Here is a 23382-nt window from a genome sequence, read left to right as displayed (position 1 = left end):
TGAACCACGTCGTGCCATGAGAGGCCGAGGTTCATCTGATCGTTCAGGGTTTCGACACACCCCAGGATCTGGAACAGATTAGCGGTGCATTGATGGGGGGCCAACCTATGACCACGTAGGTAATCCCTAGTTATTCTCCCCATTGGAATAGTCATTCCTCCTTCCACGAAGGCTATCATTGGAATTGCGACTTCTCCTGTTCTCCGTTTGAGCAAAATGTCCTCCAGATGACAGTACTCTAAACCTACCTCCGGTGGGATACGATACTTCGCCCTGAAGCCCGCCATACCGGCCGGAGAATCTACCATTTTCTCAAGCCTACCCATCCCCTCTAATCCTAAAAACAACTTGAAGGCAGTATGATTAATGAAGAATAATGGAGAAGAAGCGCGCACTTACGGGTAAGAGGCTCGAAGGAGTCTTCAAGAGAATGGCAGCGAAAGTAAGAACGGACTGAAAGAATAAGCTCTGAGAAGTTCTGAATATTGGAATGCTCGTCAAAAGTAAGGGACGAACGCCCTCAAAGCCTATTATACTCGGTAGAAGTTGAACAGACGCACTCGCGTCTAAGGCACGTGAAGTGCTGTCCACCGTAGATCCTGCCTCCAACCGTTGGATTGGGCGAGTGTAAAACCTCGAAAGCTGCGGTTACTTTCCCCTGGGCCATTAACTGCCCACAGCATTAATGAGGCACGTAAAGGCGTGCCTTCCCCCCTACACGTGTGAAGCAGTGGTTCACCACGAGTCGTCTAGTAAGCATCAAAATCCCGCCTTTTCTCCTCGGACCCAGAAAAAGGCCGGCATTTTGAGGGGCTATTGTGGGGGGTAAAATCTGTCAGCTGATGTTGGGCCGTAATACATGTACCAAGCCCAGCCACGATAAAAAGAAAAGGCATGGGCGTAGGATATCCCATCCCAACCATGATGGGCCGGGCCTGCTTAAGGGCGTCCGAGGAGGAGTACCTCATCGGACACGCCAAGTGAGTGTCTAATTCGCACTCCATACCTGGCGAAAGGTCACCCAATACGAAGGAATAGTGCGTGACGTTCAGGAAGGGGGGCAACCACAACTGCCGCATTAAATGCCAAGGAACTACCTTTCCAGCCGCATTAATGTGGAAGGGACAGGAACGCAGAATCATCTTGGCCAGTGCAACTCACAGAAAGGAGGAAGGATGACCTATGGGACAGGCACTCAAGTGGAGGGTCAGATGGTTGACAAGTGTAGGGTCATGATCTTAGGAAGGATGCTATATAAGAGAAGGAAATCCCCATGGAAAGGGGATCGCAAGCAGAAAGAAGAAAAAGATAGAAAAAGAGAAAGGAGATAGAAGTAGAAGAAACAGCCCCAGGGACCGTTACCCCAAAAGTGTGAAGGAATATCCTTACGTCCAACTGGTTGCATGGCTTGGTCATAACTACGTTTCCTCTGTCAAAGACCTAGTTCTGTAACCTACTCTCTACAAATTCATTGTTGAGGGACTTTTGGGCCAGAACCACCCGCCTGTTGGGCCTGAGCCCCAAAACCGCCCCCCTACATAAATGTTAATTCGAATTAATTTGTATTACTCATCTACTGTCATCTATATCATGATGGTGTTAGAGAAGAGTGTTCTGCAATTTTTTTACATATAACATCGTATGGACAATATGCTACTTCTGCTAGTGTCTAAATTAGTGAGTGGATACATCTTGAATTAGCATATTATATAGATAAATAGGAGAAGATCCCCCTTATGTTTATTCCTTGGAATGACCTCAATTTTTGATGCAAATAGCTCTAGAGAACTTAGATAATTCCTAACTATGTAAAATTTTCATATTGGATATTCTAATGTCAAGGTTGGTTTGATTTCTTTGAATGGCACCTCATATTGAATATTCTAATCCACTTGGGCATTCAAAGGAATGCCACAATTCTTCTTCTTCTTCTTCTTCTTCTTCGCTTTTTTTTTAATAATGGAATACTACAATTCAAGCATGATATTTTCCACATTCTCCATTGAAAAATAGTTTCTTTCTTTTCTATTTAGTAAAAAACCAAGTTGTATGGTCAAATAAAACTTGATGCATAATTGGACAAATTGATGGATCATGGATATTCTTGGTAGAGACAAGCAAAACAAGTCTGCAATCCATGTGATTCAGGAGCTCAAGATCCATGTTCCAACCTTACAATAACTATTACCTAATTAGATTAAAAAATAGCTAGAGAATGCACCAAGGAGTGGTTGTTGCACTATTTTCATGAAATTATGCAATTTATTTCCTCATTTTAGTCAACAGGCTGTGGAAGCTTTTAGTCTTTTGGATTGAAAGGTACCATGAATTTTGGAAATTTTATGTATTCTATAGGTTCATTCCAAGAGGATTGGAATAAGATTCTATCACCAACCAACAAGAAAAGTACGACCAAATTCCTTCACCTTTTTTGCATATATATGTATACAAATTTGGTGGCAAAACTATGCACAACACAGTTGAATTACATCATTGAAACCAGCCTCAATTAGCCCCCCTTCTCAAAGAGACAATTCAAATGCAGTAAAAGCGCATAATTAATTATTGAGCAAGAATTAGGTACAGTATTTAGGTGTTGTTCCTTAGGTTTCCCTTTTAAGATTTTGCCATGTGAATTTTTTCTCATGGGATGGAAGTATATTTTTTAGTTAAATAGCCACATGGCTGAATCTTAAGAGGAGAACCTAAGGAACAACACCTAAAATACTGTATCTAAGTTTTGTCCTTAATCATTAATTAGTTTTTTTACATAGATCAAAACTAAAGTCAAGCACAGCACAGAAGAAAACAAATTAAATATGGCTGCAATAAAACTGTAACTTACAAAAGCAGATACAAGTAACAATCTTTTTCCTTTTTTTCTCTTCCTCCCTTGTTCACAAAAATGCACAATAAAAATTTATAGACAAGAAATATAAGAATAACAAGCATAGGGAATATTCACTTTTCAACAACCATCCTTGCTAGTTCTAACACTTCATTATGTAGCTGTGTCATGGCTTCTAAACATTTCTCAACATATATATACTCATTTTTTAAACATATACATCATAAGGAATTGAATTTTGGGTATTGAGGAGCATTTAAAAGTCTTTGAAACAAAATTACAAGTATGATATAGCTTATGCACAATGAATCTTCTCAGAAGTAACTAGACTGATCCTGCAAGACCTCAAGCTGAGCCAATAATTTTGCAACAGTTGGTTTCAATTTGGGGTCGCCATTCTGGGCTAAATCGATAAGCACTACCTGAGCTGATTCCCCATACTTTACTCTGTATTCATCAACTCTTAAAATCCTCTCCAATATCCATAGTGCTTTCTCCTGAGCCTTCACATTACCTGATTCTAAAAATTTTATAATGGCTTGAACGCCTGATATTTTGGCAATGTAATTGCTTCCATTCTCCCAAATTTCATCTTGCAAGAGAGTTGCAAGGGAGCCAAGAACAGCCTCATCTGCTTCCCTATCTTTACCTTCCAATATTTGAACTAATGGAGGAATGGCACCTGCCTTGACCAAACAAAGTGTACTATTTACAAAGCAGAAGCCATCATGAACATCACAATAGGCATCTGCAGAAGCAGGAACACACAACCACCTTGACTTTCTAGGCTTTCTAAGAGATAGTGTATTCTGTGATAACTGGGCTAGTGAGGTTGCAGCTCTGCATTTTGCAACTGGTGACCCACTTGAAAGCAATTTCAGAAGCAAAGGAATAACCCCATGTTCTGCTGAGAGAAGCTGCAACTTCTTATCAGAAGGATTTGTGAACCGAATTAGTACACCTGCAACGCTCTCTTCTAACCAGCATGTTGTGGGTTTTGAAGGTGCATTGCTTGAACTGATAATGGAGATCAAAATTGGCAGAAAATTTGCCTTCTTAAGTATATCCGTCGCTTTCTTATAACTAATGGGAAGATTGCTTAGTATGCCAACTGCTGCAGCTTTTTCACTCTCAGATGTTGATGATGAAATAATACTGACAATTGTACTAATGTGTGTTTCTCCTAGCTGTTCAGTTAACTCTTCTGGTAAATATTTAGATAGAGTGTAAATCAAGTTTAAGGAAAGACTCCTGATTTTTGTGTTGTTTTCCATCAGGAATGGTAGAAGTAGCTGAATGGCACCATTTTCTTTCATTTTCCTTCTAACTTTGGATGCACTAGAATGGGCAGCAATGCTGTTGAGTGCTTGTAAGAGGTGACACTGAATTACTGGACTAGACAGATTTAAAAGCGAGAGCATCTGATGTGCCACATCTTGGTTAACAAGAATGGATTCTGACTCTGCAACCCTTGCAAGAATTGCTGATGCTGGCTCCCGAAGAGTCATGAGCACAGATGTGACAGAGAAGAGGAGCTGAAGCAGCGGTGCTACTATTCCTGAACTAATCAAGCGTTGAATGTTTTCTTTCAATCTGGATAAATTTTGCAATGCACTTAAAGCTGATAATTTAGATTCAAGTTTTCCTGCATTAAACATCTTGACAAGGGGCTCAATTGCCCCATCTTCACCAAGTGCAGCTCTCCACTTATCTGTCAGCTCCATTCTTGATAGTGCTGTTGCCATGAGAACCTTACTCATGTCAGACCCTGCATATACATTGCATGGAGAGTTTATCAGAGAACTTATACTGTGTGTACTCTGCAGAGGAGAAACAGAATTTGTGCTTTACTAGTGACAAACCTTGATATAATTAAGATACAAAAGCTGGGAACTAAAAGCACCTACACGTGCACACACAAGCATATAGTCACTGTTTTAATTGAATTATACATGGACAAGTAATGAAAAAAAAAAAAAAAAAACAATTCTCTTCAATTGTAACCAAGTCACTCAAACCATATCACCAAAATTTAACCATCTGTTACTGAATGCAATCTGCAGCAAAAGTATGGTGTTTAAAGGGGGTGAAGGGTAGGATTGAAGTCTTCAATTGGCTTTTTCCTAAATTTAAGGTATATATATATATCCTATTAATTGCTCCTCTAATGGACACACCAAACCAACTATTACCTCTTTTCATCAAAGCCAAAAATTGAACTACACATGAACCCAATCCCATTGATGTCTTCACTGCAATGTCAAGATGCAGCGAGCTTTTATTTTCTATCACTAGGTCTCCAAATCCATTGCCCCAGTGAGCAAAAGAATGAGCCAATTGCTTATCTTAATTATCAAGTCTTACTGTAAAAAAAATTTTGGATGTGAGAGAATCAAGACCCTCCACTCCTTCAATCAATTATGTCACAATTGGTGCTTCAAGTCCACAATTGACTCCAATTTGATGGAAATAGAAGACTAACACAAATCCAGAATTTTTTATTTCAAAATTTTAAACCACTTTAAACTAAACTAGAATGACAATTCAACATCAAAGGAACAGATCTAAAACAGATATATGGTAAAATAGGAAAGGCACAAGGTAGCACACAGAAAAGTCAGTGTAATCACCTTCCTTTAGGTACTGAACCAGTGGCTTAAAGTAACCAGCCTCAGCCATATGAAGTGCATTTTGAGTGTTACTTGAAAAGGCATTTAACAATTTCCCTGCATCTCTGGAAGCAACTGGATCATCCCCATTTAGCATGGCAACTAACATGACAATACACCCTTGAATTCTGCCCATCCGCCGCCTAACTGCAGGAAGATCAGAGAAATTTACCAACAGGCCAACAGCTTCTCTCCTCTCTTCCACATCCCGTGTCAAAGACTTCACCAGCGTTGACAAATACTCAACATCCACCATCTTTTCCTGTACACTCCAATTAATGAAAAACATATAAATTTGTAATTTTTGAAGTCCAATCCAAATGTTGAGTTAGTGGGGAAAAACAGACAATAGATTTACATATCATATACCTTGTTGTCAGCATTCTCCAAAGCTAGTCTTCTTAGTATTTGAATTATAGTCAACCTATTCTCCGGCTTGCTAGAACCTAAACGATTAAACAGAATTGGAATAATCCCTTCTTCATCAATCCATTCATTACTAACTTTTTCACTTCCAATCAACTCATTCAATCCCAAAAGTGCATATTTGAATTCTTCATCATTGCCATACTTGAGTTGCAACACAACATCACCAATATCAAGAGGTTCAAGACTAATACTCTCCTCCTCTATTTCATTCACCACTTTCAACTCACTAACAAACTCCGATACCCAACTTGAACTAGGACTTGAATCCAAACTAAACCTTGCACTCATCAATTCTTTATGTAAGTCCCCAATCTTTTCTTTCAAATCTGTGGACACTTCAAGACTAGCTAAGAGCAATAGGCCTAGTGACCGGCCAAGATCATGAGTCACTTCCTCCACATGCTTAACAAATGTATCTGAATTGGGACTTTGTACCAAAACCTTGGAGCGGTTAAGCTGTTCCTCAAGGGATTCCACTGCTTTTCGAATAGTTGACCTGTCCATGAATTTTTCATTGTCCTTTAATTCATTCAGACTTGGTGAAAACCTTTCAACAAGCAGTGCAAATTCTGTGAAAACCTCTCTTTCAGTATCTGAGTCTTTTGCCAGCGAGACAATCTCGTCCACCATTGCTATTAGCTCTGTCATGAGCTCTAAAAAGCTTCTAGTATCAATAGTTCCCATTTCTTTATGTGACAAAGAGACAAAATTTTGATTTACAAACCAAAAAAGAAAAACTGTATGTCTCTATGTGTCTTTGTGAGGAAGAAATAAACAAACAGAAGAAGTATACAAAGAAAAATAGTGGGAATTGAGAGAGAGAAAGACAAGAATAAGAAGAAATATAAGGAGGGTACTTTATGCTTCTCTATGCCTTTTGTATAAATAAGAAACGTATTTATAGAGAAACAAAAAAAGCAAAGAACAAAAGCAGAATTCAATAGAAAAGAGAGAACAGTCAGAGAGAGTGAACAATAAGGAGCTGAACCTGCGGAGCAAAAGGCAAGAAAGACTGACTGAATGACTGACTGAGTGGCTGAGACTGCAAACCAAAACTTTGTTGCTGTATATTTCAGCTCTACGTCTTAGACCAGTAACCACAAAGAAAGAATTCAAAGGCAAAGAAAAGACCAAGACTTGTATATATAATTCATGTTCTTGTTCTTGTTGTTGTTGATCTTGTTGGGTCAGAAATATATGAATGAAACAAAGAAAAGATAGAGAGAGATTGTTGGAGTTTTGCAGTTTGGTATCATGCGGAGAAGGGTATTTGGTGAGTCAGTGTCAAACTGTCAAAGTCTGCTCTTATCACACGTTAATCAAGTTACCAACAATAATAAATGTACAACCTCTTCTTCGTCCTCTTCTTCAGCCATTTTCGAAGTGAAAATTCAATGAGAGAAGACGAAGTCAAATTCTGTGTTCCTCTCTCTTTCTCTTTCTCTCTTTCTTCCCCATTTGACTTGGCCTTTTGAGTGTTACTGTTTTTTTTTTTATAATTATTATCTACTATTCTAACCTACGGTTTGCTTTGGTTGTTTGTAGTTTCAGTGTTTCACACATAACAAAGGAGCTTTTACTTTGTGGGCTTTTGGAATCATTAATGTGAATGCGTGCGGCAAATTCTTTCTTGGGGTCAACGATCACCTTATTCTTTCTTTTTTGAATCGGGTTGAATGTGGGTATGGGGTTACAATGGGATCAAATAAGAACATTTTGTTTTTACATGCCGTAATATTTAGGTAGTGTTTGTATAAATTGTTACAAAAAAAGTGTTTTAAGTTTAAAATGATCGTTTGTCAAAATAAATAAATAAATAAAGTTATAAGGAATTATTGTTACGAAACAAAGTTTTGGGGTTTTAAAAACACACTTTTAAATTCCTAAAACGCTTAATCAAATAGGCTCTTAATAACCCATATAAAAACATGTAAAATATAACATGATTGGAATTAAAATATATACTATTTTTTGAGGAATATATATATATATATATATATATATATTAGCTTTTAATTTATGTATACACATTTCTAGAGGAGGTCCATTACATATACATAATTAGTTTTCTTAATAAAGGAGAACCAAATATGTGCCTAAGCCAGAGGCGGAGCCGGGGGGGGGGGGGTTGGGGGGAGAGGGGGCAAGTGCCCTCTGACTCCTCCAAAAATATTCCATATGTGCTACTATTAGGAAATTTTTAAAATGCTTTACCCTCTTTGATGCAGAAATTAAACACAAATCAGGAAAAAAGCTTCTTAGCCCTACTGAAATAGAGGGAAAATGACAAGCTTACCTAATGTCCAATAAGTCAATGACATCGTGTAAGGGAAAAAAAATAGGAAACAGGGAAAAAGTTTCCTGACACAAGCAAAAATAAATGGAAGAATTTCCCTTAGGCACAATAACACACACCAAGAGCTTTGACTTGTCAGCTGTTAGCTTTTAATTATCATGCACTTAAGCTTAGCATAATAATAATGCATTTTAGTGTCTTTCTTATGACATTTCAATTGATAGTCCTATATTTTCCACAATTTTTTTTTTTGTCCTTAATTTCTTGACATTTCAGTTTTAAATTGTGGGTTTATGCTATGAACAAAATTTTAATTATTTTGAAAAATAAATAGAAAGTCGAACTTTTCCTATAGTTTCAAAAACAATCTAGAAAAGATAGTGAGATGTGTATACAACTTTGCAAGTAAATTGCTATATTTTTAATATTTTTCAAATTAATTTATTTCCGCATTTTATTTTATAGTATTAACTTAAATGTCTATCTATAGTTTACGTATAATTAGTTTTTGTATGACACTTATAGTTGTTTTTATAATTTTTTTTTAATATAGTTTTTTTATTTATTTTAAATATTGACTTCTAATCTTGCCCCCCCTAAATTGAAATCCTAGCTCCGCAACTGGCCTAAGCTCCTACTTTTTCTTCTTCTTTTTACGGATAATTTGACCATTGACAATTGAGAAGGAAGAATTTAAACCCTAAATGCGTATAGTGAAAATACTAAAAAGTGTCAATTGAGATTCAAGTCTCTTAATTATTCAATTTATATCACAATACACTAGTACTTTTTTTTAATGAAGACCAATATTTTGGTCTTGATTGAATATAGTTAAATAATGTTTCACAGCTCAGCATGAACTAATATTAGATTGACCCCATTCTCTTCCAAAAATAAAAGAAATTGACCCCATCCGTGCATCATCAAATAAACAGGTAGGTTGGAAAGGATTTTGATTTCTCAACTACAAGTGGGAGGGTATGATAAAAGATTAGGTAAAATGTAATTGGATTAATGAAAAATTTTAAACTTAAGAAACATTTTTTATGGTTGAAAAATGAAAAAGACTTCCCCCTATTCAATTTTTTTTATTTAAAAAAAAAAAAAAATACTTCTCCCTTCCCAAACAGACTTCACCCATTCTTCTTCCTAAAATGTCACCACAAGATTGCGTGTAGAACAGAACAAAAGTCATGCCCACATGGATTAGTATAAGGCTCTAAGCAATAATAAATAACTAATTTTTTTACCCCAAAAAATATATATAATTAACATGGTCATTTGGGTGGTTAAGTATTTTGATTAGAATAACCCAATTTTTTGGTGAAAACGTTCCCAACCGATCTGATAGGACATAAGCTTTTCCCTAAATGCAAATGGCCCACAAAACTCCTATTTACCACAAAATATATGATACAGGCAAAATGTTGATCATGTTCTCCTAAAAGTAATTTTCCTTTTTGGGGTTCATACTCTAAAAAAAAAAGGGGGTACTCAGAGAAGAAAAAACACAACTAAAAAAGGTAGCCCCAAAAGCATTTTAGGAACTTGATTTTCAATTCCAATGAGCTGGGATGTTTTATTTTTTCTTGGAAAAGGTTTGCATGTAAACACTTTGCACGTTTGAAAAGATTAGAATAGGATTTGAAAATGTGCTCAAATTGACAACAAGGTATTAAAGTAACATTGAAAAGAAAAAAAAAAATACATGTGAGTAGGTTGGGATGCAAAATGCCAGTCCTGCTTTACCCATCTTGTCCCTTTTTGTGTTGCACAAGTTTTTTCCATTTTAAATAGGGGATGGAACTGTGACAAGTTGAATAGTATTCTACTTAAGTGTGAATTGATCACTTTTGTTGTTAAAGCCTTAAATCCACTAATGATCCTGTAATATAGTATAAAACTAGTCGCAAACCCGTGCTATGCACAGGAACCTACCTATTTGTAAGGTAATTAAAATAATTTTATAAAAAATTTAAGAAACTACACTCTTGCATGATTTGCTCTTGTATGACTTCAATTTGTGTTACAATTTAATGAAGAAGCTATTACTTGAATGTGCAATGAATTATAAAAAATTTGTCAGAAAATTTCAGATACTGCAAAAAATAACTCAAAAATCTAGATATTAAAACTTCTGAAAGACCAAAAAATATTAAAGAATCAAATGATTCACTACTTAGAAATTATTGAAACAAAACAAAATATATGTGACTAAACAATAGAGAAATATAAGAGAAGGATGGGGTACATTTGAAATAATAATTTCAATTATTGCAAGCTTTTTTATCTCGTAAAAAACACTTAAAGAGAGTTTGTGATTCATGTACGAAAATTACATTTTAAAAAATACATGAAAAACCATAAAATAAATTTTTTTTTTTAACAAAATAAAGGAGAAGAAAATAATATAAGAAGAGCTTATACCTCTACTCAGCTTAAAAAAAAAAAGTATATATATATATATATATTGGGGTTTGCTTTGCTTTTATAGTGTTCATCATTAACCTTGCAAATTTGGAGATATATTATCAATGTTTGAGTTTAAGTTAAACTTGTTAGAAAGATAGAGTTTCACTTCTTGTTAAGTTTGGATTGAACAAAAATAATTTTGTTTTAAAAAATTGATAATGATGAGTTTGAGTTTGGGTTTAATTTGGACTTGTTAGAGAGATAAAGTTTCATTCCTTATTAAGTTTGGATTATATAAAAATAATTTTATTTAAATATTGTGCTGATGTGAAAAATTGTGAGAACTTCATAGTGTTCGGTTTTATATATATATATATATATATATATATGGATTACATGCAATGCTCAAAATTTTCCATTTCCACCAAGTTCATATATGCTATCTTTATTTGTATTTTTTTTTGGTTGTGCAAGGTACACTCATAATTAACACATCTCCAATACAAAGCTACAAAAATTCACATCAACACTTTTGATATAGCATTCAGATACAAATAGTGGACTAAATATTGCTAAAATAATCCTAATGAGTTTAATAACTAACTACCCGTGAGCATTTTTTCCTATCCTTGGGAAGTGACAGCAAATTTTGGCACTGTTTCCAAAACAAAAAAAAAAAAAAATGCTTCACAGATCAACCACACGAGACAGCTTCTAGATCCGGTTCAATAGGAAGTCCCCTCGCTTGATAGTTGCTTGGTAAAGAGCATTCTTTGCCTTTGGACGATTAGTCTCAAGAACTCCTGCAACTTTATCAATCTTGCAATGAAGCTTCACAGCTGCAATAAAACGCGAGAGCTCCAGATCAATGAACTCCACAGTTCGGAAGAAAATACTTAAACTTGTCCATTTTCTATCCTTTTCCTACAGTTTCTTATCTACCAAACAAAAATTAAAACAAAAGGGTCTCAAAGTGTAGAATTACCTTCCAACGCTCCCACCGATTCTAACTCAAAAATTCAGGCACTAACTCAATCCTAAACCGTTCCGACTCACCCCAACCTTTGCTAACCCCTTCCAAGCAAACCCAATTTCCTTCTTCCCTGACTCGCCGAGTTTCGACCATAGCCGGTCTGAGACATACCGGACCGACCGAGTTAGACTTAGCCATGAAAACCCATCAGACCCATTTGGGTTTGCAGAAGCTAGAACACGAAAATTGGGTCTGTGGTGGGAATTTTTGGACCTGGGGTTCTTAGGAAGCTTGAGAAGAATGAGAGTTTGAGAGTTGTGTGTGAGTGGAGCTGAAGAAAATAAAAGTGGATTTGGTTTGTATGCGATGCAATGCTTTGCTGTAGGTTTGCCGTGGGTCTGATTGAGGAGGAGATGGTAGGGGATGGCAGAGAGCATCGAGGAGGAGCTGGTAGAGTATCGTGGTTTGCTGTAGTTTTATTACGTTTTTTTTTTGTTTTTTGTTTTTTTTTTAATATGTGCTGACATGGAAAATTGTGGGAGCTTCAAAGGTTTCGGTTTTATATATATATATATATAGATAACTGGTCATTAACCGGTGTAATACAAAGAAAGTTCGAAAAATGAAGTATTGATAAATAAAAAGTTAAATTAAAGAATTTATACAAATGAACATACATAATTTAATTATAATTTGTTTAAAAAAGATCAATCCTAATTTTTGATTTTATCTAGAAAGAAAGTAATATAATTTTAACACTACTTGTAAGTTGTAACTCAAAAAACCAAATTAACCAAATATATATTAGAATGATAGTGAAAAATTTTGGTTTTTCAAAAGCTTAGGTAGCAAGTATAGAGGAAATCAACTAGAAGTGGGCATTGATATACAGAGACATAGACTAAAGCCAGAATAGTTCAGCCAACTAAGACTTATTAATTTCCCAAATGATTCAGGTCAGCTCATCTCATGAGTCCTTTTTCCAGGTTTCCAACTAATCTGGCAAAACAATTCGATAAAAAATTTCATAAGAGTTGAAACCTGCCAAACAAAACCAGTCCATCTCATTTATTACGAGCAACTGATGAAACAAAACATTTTGGAGTGATGCTGTCATAGCAACAAGCATACAATATCCACCTTTCAAAGTTGACCTTCGGTTTGGAACTTCAGAAATAGACCTCTGAAGGTAAAATTCAAATACTGCAAGAAAATTAAACATTTTAGGAACTTGATTTTCAATTCCAATGAGCTGGGATGTTTTTTTTTTTCTTGGAAAAAGTTTGCATGTAAACACTTTGCACGTTTGAAAAGATTAGAATAGGATTTGAAAATGTGCTCAAATTGACAATAAAAAAGGGGTAGTCAGAGAAGAAAAAACACAAAACAAAAAAGGGTAGCCCCAAAAGCATTTTAGGAACTTGATTTTCAATTCCAATGAGCTGGGATTTTTTTTTTCTTGGAAAAAGTTTGCATGTAAACACTTTGCACGTTTGAAAAGATTAGAATAGGATGTGAAAATGTGCTCAAATTGACAATAAATTATTAAAGTAACATTGAAAAAAAAAAAAAAAAACATGTGAGTAGGTTGGGGAAAATGCCAGTGCTGCTTGACCCATCTTGTCTCTTTTTGTGTTGCACAAGTTTTTTCCATTTTAAAGAGGCGATGGAACTGTGACAAGTTGATTATTATTCTACCTAGGTGTGAATTAATCACTTTTGTTGTTAAAGCCTTAAATCCAATATAAAATAACTAGTCACTAACCAGTGTAATACAAAGAAAGTTCGAAAAATGAAGTATTGTAAAATAAAAAGTTAAATTAAGGAACTTATAGAAATGAACATACATAATTTAATTATAATTTTTTTAAAAAAAAGATCAATCCTAATTTATTTTGATTTTATCTAGAAAGAAACTAATATAATTTTAACACTACTTGTAAGTTGTAACTCAAAAAACCAAATTAACCAGATATATACTAGAATGATAGTGAAAAATTTTGGTTTTTCAAAGCTTAGGTAGCAAGTTTAGAGGAAATCAACTAGAAGCGGACATTGATATACAGAGAAATAGACTAAAGCCAGAATAGTTCAGCCAACTAAGACTTAATTTCCCAAATGATTCAGGTCAGCTCATGAGTCCTTTTTCCAGGTTTCCAACTAATCTGGCAAAACTATTCGATAAAAAATTTCATAAGATTCTAAACCTGCCAAACAAAACCAGTCCATCTCATAGAAGTGTAAACTATTATTATGAGCAACTGATGAAACAAAACACGTTGGAGTATTGCTGTCATAGCAACAAGCATACAATATCCACCTTTCAAAGTTAACCTTCAGTTTAGAACTTCAGAAATAGACCTCTGAAGGTAAAATTCAAATACTGCAAGAAAATTAAACAATTTTTGGACAAATTTCAGAACCAACAGAATAAGTTTTCTCTAAAACGCAAGAACTTTTAATCAGTATTGTCTTCTCTTCCAGTAGTCTTACTACTCTAAGCATGTATCCCTCTATGAAGACTGACCAAGCGAGTTGAAGTATCTATTTGGGATGCCCTCACAGCTGAACCACTCTGATAAGCACTCCTCCCTGACCCTCCATATGCAGTGCCTTGATACCGTGTGCCCTGATAGCCACCACCTCGTGACTGACCGGTCCGGTCCCTTGAATACCCGCCTCCAGCAGCTTGGCTTAGTGGGAAAGGTCTCCCTCCACCACCATATCCTGTGCGCCCAGTGCCACCACCTTGTCTTCCCTGAGTGAAAGACAAGTTTTCTTGCCACCTACCTCCAGGAGCAGCTGTTCCAGCAGCATAATCCTGGTTTTCTCTCCGCCTCTGAGGCAGATCCAAACTACCACCACCTAGCCTTGCTTCTATCGCTCTCTCATTACTTTCTGCAAGGACAGAGAGCTTCTCTGTAAACTGGAATGCCAGAGCTTGCAACCTAGTGTGCTCAACATCATGGAAAACGATGCACTGAGTTGGTTGATCCCAACTTGCATGGAGCTCCTCATTGATCATCATCTTGCTGACAATACTGTGAGTCTGAGCATCTGAGAGGTCAAACAGTTTGGTGAGCTGGTCCAAGCTCAGGGAATCATAAGATGAGGAATAAGTAAATAGGTAGGTCCTCAGAGCCTCTTCCTTGATCTTAGCCTTGAGCATCTCAAGCACATTCTCTCGATTCCTTAGAAGCTTCCACGCATCAAGGGACTCGATGACATCAAACGCCTTCTCAAAATCTCCCTTGCTAAGGGCCCTGGAGGCAGCCATTACATGGTCTCTGACATTTTCTGGGGGACCTGTAAATGTTTGCCTCTCACTCACCTCAAGCAACCGTCGGAAAGTCTTACTTATGACCTTGCGTTTTGCATCATGAATGTTAGCTGCCATGTTGGGTACTTCCAGCAGCATAGCACATATCAGATGGACAGCCTCCAGGAGCTCAAGATTTATGTGCATGTGGTATGGCATTTGGCGTCTCCTTTCAATCCTTTCCTGTTGATTTTGAGCAGGGGACAATTACAACAGTGAGTCCATGGAACATACATGTGCACACTTACATAACATAGAAGATATACAGAAGCTAATCCAACAACAATATTTACAAGAAAAGATGTGCAATTTTTAATCCCCTATGGAATAACCAACAAATAAGTCTCATACAACACATTCTACACAGCCTACAAGCTTTCATTATCATACACAAGATGAAGGAAATCTAACCAGCAGAATCGCAGCTAACCTCACATCAAAATCTACATTCAATTTTTTATTAACCTTAAATGTAATGGCCATATCATAAGGTCACATCATATATTACCTTTACTCCTCCATCATCTCATCACATTGTACCCTTTTTTGTATGATGTATCATGATGTGTGCATGTATGTGTAACAAATTAAAATCCAAACAGCAGTTGGACAAAACCTCACATAGTATGAAAGGTACACAATCATACTACATCAACCATGGTCTAAGCAATTTTTTTTCCTCAAAGAAATAAAAACATGGTCTAAGCAATTTACAAGTTTCTAACTTTTTTTAAAATTTTATTTAAGAAAAGAGTACCAAATAATTATAAATGTATATATGAAACAGAAAGCAAACATCAGTACCTGTTCTGGAGTCTTCTCATGATATCGGCTTTGCGAAACACCTTGTGCAAGCAACTCCTTTACCCTTCCACCAGAATATAGTTCAGAAAGGCAGCCATGGCCCTCAGTAATTAATCCAACCCGGAATGCACATAGACCAAGTTGGGCCATAGCTCTATTGAAAAGGATCTGTGTTGATATGTCCATATGCTGAATACTTTCCTGTAAGTGACTCATTAGCAGCAAGTCACGTGAAGTCGAAAACTCGTCTAGGAGAGCATGTTGGTAAATATCACATAGCATACTTCTTGCTTTGGTCCGCTCATCCCCAAACTTGTAGATGAGGGACACCAAAAAATCCATGTGAGTCCTGCTATTCTCTGGAAAGGTGGCTTTCCGAGGCACAAGCTCTGGAGTAACAACAAACGCAGATGGCCCCCTGCTTTCCTCAATCACTTTAGGCTCCTCACCTGCTTCTCCATTATCTCAGTCTCCTGTCTGCTCAGCCAGTTTTCTCGTGGCATCATAAACCTCTTGTGGCTTATAATAGATGAGTTCAACCCGCTTTAATGCAACCTTTGCAGCAGCTTTTTAAGGTTCCCAACCCGTTCTAAATAATCCTGGACATTTTGAGCAAGAACTGAAATCATAGGCTCATCCCTGAGTCTCTCAACATACTCACGAGTGTGGGGATCAATGCATTGCAAGCTCTTGAAAAACTCAGTGTCTATCTTTTCAACAAAGGCAACCAAGTTTCCCCAAACCCGGATAGTACCGTTATATTCTGGTCCCTTCTGGGTTTCATTCTCATCAGGTTCCACCATATCATCTACCACAATGTTGGGATACTGGACAAGAATGTCCAATATCACAAGCATGTTCTGCACGCATTTCTTCCATACATTTATAGGCATGTAGCCATTGAGTCCTGGATTGACGTCAAATTGTGCCGAGACAACACTAAATAGAATTTCCAGTTTTTGAGCAGGGGTCTTAGCAACCTTGGTCAAAAAAGTAAGCTGCTCAACCTGCTCAAATCTTCCAGTTCCTTTCCTACCCCGAGCAGCCACAACCTCCTTGAATTTCTTGTTAACAGTATCCCATGTGATCTCACTAGGATTCTTGAATTGCTTATCCATAAGCTTATCTTTCTTGCTCATCTTCTTCTCCCACTGTCCATCATCATCATCTTGGCTATCCCCAGACTTGTCATCCTCATCCTCATCCTCATCCTCAGAATCTTTGAATTCAATTTTTGTCGGATCCTCTTCAATCTCTGAATCAGTTTCTTCATCCTCATCCTCCTCGTCATCCTCATCCCTTTCCTCCTCACTCTCAGGATTTTCTCTACACTTAATAATCATATCCTCATATTGTTTGTTGTTTTTCTTCAGCTTTTGTTTCATTGAGTTCAAGGCCTTGGCATTGCTGCTGCTCATCTTCTTCTTTGCATCTTTGTTTGCCAAAGTCTGACTCAGGAAGTCCTCCAGCATCACAAGTGTTTTTATGTAAAGGTTAGGGACCTTTGCAGACTCTGTGACACGCATAACTTTCTCCAGCTGCTTGTTTATCTTGTCAAAGCTTTCCTGCAAGCTAACCCAGTCATTTATTTTCATCGCATTCTTCATCTGATCAACCGTGGCTGACATTTCCTCAAAGCGCTTATCTTTTGCAGACCTGACAACCCGCTTTTTGCCATCAGAGTCATCGCCATCACTGTCATTCCCATCATCAATATATTTATTTTTCATGTTATTACCTACGTTGCCAGCGTCAGCAGACACCTCATCTCAATCTCGTCACCATAATCACTATCATCATCCTCAGAATCACTACCACCCTGTCAGCAGAAAAAAATAATAATAATAACAGTTAATAACAACCTTTATCAAAACTGGTTCTCAAAGTTTAAACATAATACAGAATAGAGTAATTGAGACGAGCAAGGCATCAAAATAAAAAGTAAGAACCTGGGACGTCCAAAAACGCGAAGCCATCTCAGAAATTGGTTAAATCCAACAGGTTATAAAGCTCCAAAAACTGCATTTTAAACAAAAACAAACAAAATTTCAGATACTTCAGTGAATTAACATATCAGATTCGAGGGTCTTGACAAGCATCACACAATAACATGAACAAGATAAAGCACTTAAACCCCACAAAACAGTTAAAAACACAAAAGGGTCCTATAGTTTTTGGGAAAAAATGATTATAAATTTAAACAAGTTAATGCTCTTACAGTTTTACATTCTTGCCATCCACATAAAATACACATTAACCAAGACACACACACAACTCAATTGGGACTATCTATGTGAATCTGAGCAAAAGAGCATCAAACACTGAAAATCAAAAGTACCCTTTTATATAATAAAACCGATTCAACAAAACCCAACAACCATATAATCTTAATTTTTCAGGTACAACAACGAAATCAGAAGTGTGATAATTCATACTAGCCTCTGGAAAAAAATCCAGATAATGCAAAAAAAAAAAAAAAAACCTTAATTATATTAATAAAAAAATAAATAAAACAATAACAAAAAAAAAAAAAAAAACACGCATACATACATAGAACAAAAACTAAAACAAATCTTTCATGGTTACCTGTTGTGTTTGTGGCGATGTTGTTGGCTGCGGCACTGAGAGAAACAAAAGGGTGCGTTCGTAGAGTCACGAGAGGTTACGGAAGTGTTTTAGTGTTTTATTCTAGATGGGCTGGGCTTTGTTTAGCCCAAGGGCTCAACCTAAATTTTAGGTTATTATTTTTGTTTTTACATTTTTACGTTTCACTTAAAAAAAAAAAGGGTCTTCGTACTTTTATTTTTTGGAAATACGCAAAATAAAAGTAACTCTATTGTGAGTTCTATTTAGTTTAATTGATAAAAAATTTTATGGTTGAACTATCTAAGGTTCAATCCTCGTCTACATCAAAAAGCAATTGGTATTTTGGTTTGATGATAAAAAGTTATCATCATAAGAAAACGTTATAGGTTGAAACTTACTTAAAAAAAAAAAAAAGTGATCCTATTCTAATTTGAAATTATTAAAAAATAAATAAAAATGACCAAATTACAATGTAACCAATAATTTACAAAATCAAAGTGTAATTGTTAAGGAAGTATGGTCAAAGCCTATTCTTTATAAACATGTAAATGTGTAATTATCATGATTTTTAGACCCAGACCGCTCAATGAACTGTAAAAGGGAGAAGTTCAAGGTTTTTAAGGTCAGACTGAGATCGAACCATGATGACGTTATAATTATTTTAATAATTTATTAATATAAGAATAATAAAATACATATACAAAATTTAACAATTTTAATTAAAATAATATATAAAGAGGTTAAAATATATTTTAATTAAAGAAAAGATGATTTTTTTTTTGTAATTTATTACAAAAATGATAAAATAACTCTTATATTATTTAAAAATTTTCAGAAATTGTGGACAACATAATGAAATTTTTAACTTGCTTTTACTTGTTTTCAATTTTCATTCATTTTCTCTACCTGGCCACACTCCCCAATACTCTTTCTTCTCATTCTTATCTCATTCACGTGTTCCCTTGTCTTGCCTTATTCTCCCTACTTTTTTTTTTTAATAAACTATTCTCTCTAATCTTATCAATTAACAAATCCCAATATTCTTACATTCAAAACTTCATCCTCACCGTCAATTCAAAATGATATCTTTAGCTTTCTATCTTCTCTCTTCTAACCTTCCTAATAGTCTGATACTTTGTTCCTTCCTCTTCTCGTTCTTCGTTTTGGTTAGCTCCAAGAATGCCTACAAAACATCTCTTCGAAAATATGCATGATTCAACTTCTATTCCAGAAAATCTAATGCCAGCATAAGTTTGCTATCCATTTTCCATTACTATATTACTTCATTCTCTCTAATCTCTATTACTCTCGCCTTTTTCTCTCTCCCTCCCCTCTCTTGGTCTCTCATTAAATGGTGAAATCCAGTGATGTAGTTGACAAACGAGATGAAAGCTGGAGATTTTTAGCAAAAATATGTGGGGGAAGAAAACTGGAAAACCCGTGCCCGGCTCCATAAACCGAACGGTTTGACTAGGGTTTGAACGGTTTGCTGCAAAATAGAGAGTTCTGGTTTTTTATGTTTAAAAACCCGGATTGATGGCTGGTTTTCGGTTTACCCAGTCCAGTTCAGATTTCAAAACCATCATAATTATGGATGCATTGTAAAACTCAAACATGTTTTCATATTAAAAAAAATGGTAATTTTGTCAATTATATTGGACAGTAAAAATAAAAAATAAAAAAATCTAATTATAAAACAATATTTAATAATCTAATTTGTTTTAGAGTTCAATTTTTTTTTTTTAATTCTTTATCTCTGTTATTTTTCTTCTTCATCCACCAAGTAGGCATAACCTTCCAAAGCCAACTATTTATAGCAAATAAAAGGAGAGAGTGCAATGAAGGAGAAAGAGTGTTTGAGTGAAAATAATAATAATAATAAATTTAAAAATTTTAACAAGAGCTATAGTTCTCTTGTAATAGCTTTTGCAACCTTTTTGAATAATATGCATGACCAGTATTGTAGGGATTTTTTTTTTTCCCTTTTTGGAATTTGATTAATAGGATATTCTCCATTTTAGAGTTTTAGGTATTTTACTTTCCATGATCAAATGGGAATGCTTTTACATTATGATTCTTCATTGTAGAATGTTATTTCTTTTCTTTTTACACTACTTCTGAATGCGAACCTAAATGAAATATTAATAAATAAATAAAAATTCAACACCTGTTAAATTATCAATTCTCACTAAATGTATTGTGCTCTCATCCAACACGTGGATCATATTGAAACAAATTCTGTCAGAGATAAAAATAAAGATCCGACTCTAAATTGATAGCATGGCTTTTAAAGTTTATACTTTATATATATGGTTTAATTTCAAATGTTTGCCGAGCTATATAGATATGGATAAATTGTATATATAGTAGAGTAGATAAGCTTATTACATTTTCTATTATAATCTCCTTTTCAAATATCTTGCTTGTAACAATGCAATTCAATCAAGAAAGCTTTGCAAATGATTGGAAGGCTCCATATATATATATATATATATATGACATTTTTTTTTTTTTTTGAGTAACAAACACTATTAGTGTATAGCTTAGACTAGTTTAGCCCATTGGGCTTAGCCCAGTATACTGTACTTGTAGTTTACTCCTTTTACTTGTACTGCACACATATCTAGCCTATATAAGACTCTCTATTGTACATTATTATATATACATCAATATACAGACTATTCAGTCTTTCTCACACTTTATATTCTTAACATGGTATCAGAGCCATTCCTCTGACTTTCTGGTTCCTGTGGACATCTCCGGCGTTCTTCCGCTGCCCTCGCCTTCATCCAGTAGCCACTGTCAGAAGCGAGTCACCGCCGTCACGCCCACAGTCCCAGCAACTCTCGGATCTCATTGTTCTGCTCATCCAACTGTCAAAGCAAAGGCATTGAGTGACAGAACAGACAATCCCGAGCAAAACCCAACCAAGAATGGCCAGACTTCACACGTGCCGCCTAACGTTTCTGCCTCACGAGCACACGCTCCACACGCCGCCACGCGCCTCCACGCGCCGTCACTCTCACTCACGCGCCACACGCACCAGACCAGACGTCCTCCACGCGCCCCACGCGCTCACACGCGCCCCACGCACCAGCTTCGTTTCACGAACTGCCACGTCAACCCTAATGTGACGTCACACTACCACGTCAGCACACGTCATCCATTGACTTGACTGTTGACCGTTGACTTTGATCGTTGACCGTTGACCAAGTCAAAATTTTTCAACAGGACCTGTCTTGCTCAGTTTTTTGCGTAGATTCTGATTTTGGGCTTTGTTTCTGCATTTGAGGTATCTAAATCCCACTTTTTGGTCATTTTCTTCATTATGGCTCAACAAAGTGAACGAGATATCATACGTCCTATCACCATCATGTTGGATGGTCCTACTAGCTATCATGCATGGTCTCAGAATATGATCGTCTTTCTCAAGGATCGTAAACTGTGGAGATATGTGACTGGTTCAATTCCTAAGCCAGTACCAGACCCTAAGTCCAAAGCCACAGCTGCTGAAGAGTCTTCCAAGACTGCTGTTACAACAGATGATTATGAAGAACGTCTAGAGGAATGGGAGAGTATTCAGAGTAAGATCTTATCTTGGTTTATCAATACCTCTATTCCCTCCATTCATAATCTTCTTTCTCGTCTTGAAATTGCTGAGGCTGTTTGGAAATTTTTGGCCGATCGTTATAACTGCACTAATGATTCAAGTTTGGAGTTTCACATTGAATCAAAGCTTTATCAAATGCGTCAAGAGATAGGTCAGTCTATTTCTGATTTTTATTCTCAGACTTCTACTATGTGGGAACAACTCTCTACTGCAGATCCTCCACTGGTATGTTCTAAGGACATTGAGCTCTTTGTCAAATATCGGGATCGTCGTAGATTTATGCACTTCATGATGGGTTTACGTGAGGATTTTGAGCCTACTAGGGCTTCTCTACTTAGCCAGTCTCCTACTCCTTCTCTTAATGCTGCATCTGAGGAGAATCATCGGCCTACTTATCACATGACATCATCTGATCATGTATTGGCTACACCCTCACCAAAGCCACCCATTGTTGCATTCACTGCTCCTCCACGAATAAACTCCGGGCGTCCCACCTCTCAGTCTTCTAAAGGTACTCACTGCAAGTTTTGCCGTGCCAAAGGCCATGACATCTCTGTTTGTTGTAAGCTACAGAAATTTGTGCAAGAGCAGAATAAAGCTTCTCTTCCTCAGGCAGCTACTGTATGTCCTTCAGATCCATCGGTTCCTACAGATCCATCTTTGGCTTCCTCACTTACTACGGCTGATATTGAGGCAGTTGTTCAACAGATTTTATCCCGCACTTCCACTGCCCTTTCTGTCACCTTAGGTAAACAACCTTGGTTTTTTGATACTGCATGTTGTAACCATATGACTCCTGATGAATCCCAATTTTCTGATAAGGCACCCTTAGAACATCCAATCACCATTTACACTGCTGATGGAACTCCTATACCTTTTAGTCATAAAGGAACAATCTCTTCTCCTTGTTTATCCCTTAGTGACACTTTTCATATTCCAAAATTATCCCTCAATTTGCTTTCTGTTGGTCAACTTTGCGAATTAGGCGTAGATCTTCTATTTACTAATCATGGTGTGGATGTGCAGGATCCCCGGACGAGTCAAGTGCTTGGGACAGGCCGTAAGGTTGGTCGCATGTTTGAGGTTCATGACTTGAAGATTCCTTCACAAGTTGTTTCTGCAGCTGCTACCATTGCCACCTCCTCACCTGATCTATGGCATGCTCGTCTTGGTCATCCATCCTTATCTCGTCTTCAATTATTAGCTTCTCAAGGTCATTTAGGTTCAGTTCAGTTTCAAAAATTTGATTGTACTTCCTGTCATTTTGGCAAACAAACAAAATTGCCCTTTAATAAAAGTGACTCCTTTTCTTCTGCTCCTTTTGATCTTATACATTCTGATATTTGGGGTCCTGCACCTGTTCCCACTGAGGGGGGATCTAAATATTTTGTCATATTTGTGGATGATTTTTCTCGGTATACTTGGATTTATCTGCT

General features: G+C 36.4%; 1 protein-coding gene, 1 long non-coding RNA gene and 1 pseudogene across 2 annotated transcripts; all 3 read right to left on the bottom strand.

The window, feature by feature from the left end:
* Positions 1 to 2965: 2965 nt before the first annotated feature.
* LOC126723675 (U-box domain-containing protein 44-like) lies at positions 2966 to 7395 on the bottom strand. The gene is made up of 4 exons (XM_050427296.1): positions 6935 to 7395; positions 5887 to 6632; positions 5479 to 5779; positions 2966 to 4616 (listed from the first exon to the last, which is right to left on the bottom strand). The coding sequence occupies exons 2-4, from the start codon at positions 6628 to 6630 to the stop codon at positions 3163 to 3165; spliced, it is 2499 nt and encodes an 832-aa protein (XP_050283253.1). The 5' UTR covers positions 6631 to 6632; positions 6935 to 7395; the 3' UTR covers positions 2966 to 3162.
* A 3745-nt stretch (positions 7396 to 11140) lies between these two features.
* LOC126723674 (uncharacterized) lies at positions 11141 to 12074 on the bottom strand. The gene is made up of 2 exons (XR_007654411.1): positions 11640 to 12074; positions 11141 to 11493 (listed from the first exon to the last, which is right to left on the bottom strand). It is a non-coding gene; the product is annotated as an uncharacterized LOC126723674 (long non-coding RNA).
* Positions 12075 to 13855: 1781 nt separating this feature from the next.
* On the bottom strand, positions 13856 to 17741 carry LOC126723673 (eukaryotic translation initiation factor 3 subunit C-like; annotated as a pseudogene).
* Between the last annotated feature and the right edge of the window lie 5641 nt (positions 17742 to 23382).

This window comes from Quercus robur, chromosome 4 (genome assembly GCF_932294415.1).
Source record: "Quercus robur chromosome 4, dhQueRobu3.1, whole genome shotgun sequence".
NCBI lineage: Eukaryota > Viridiplantae > Streptophyta > Magnoliopsida > Fagales > Fagaceae > Quercus > Quercus robur.
This window is presented reverse-complemented; position numbering and strand designations above follow the sequence as displayed.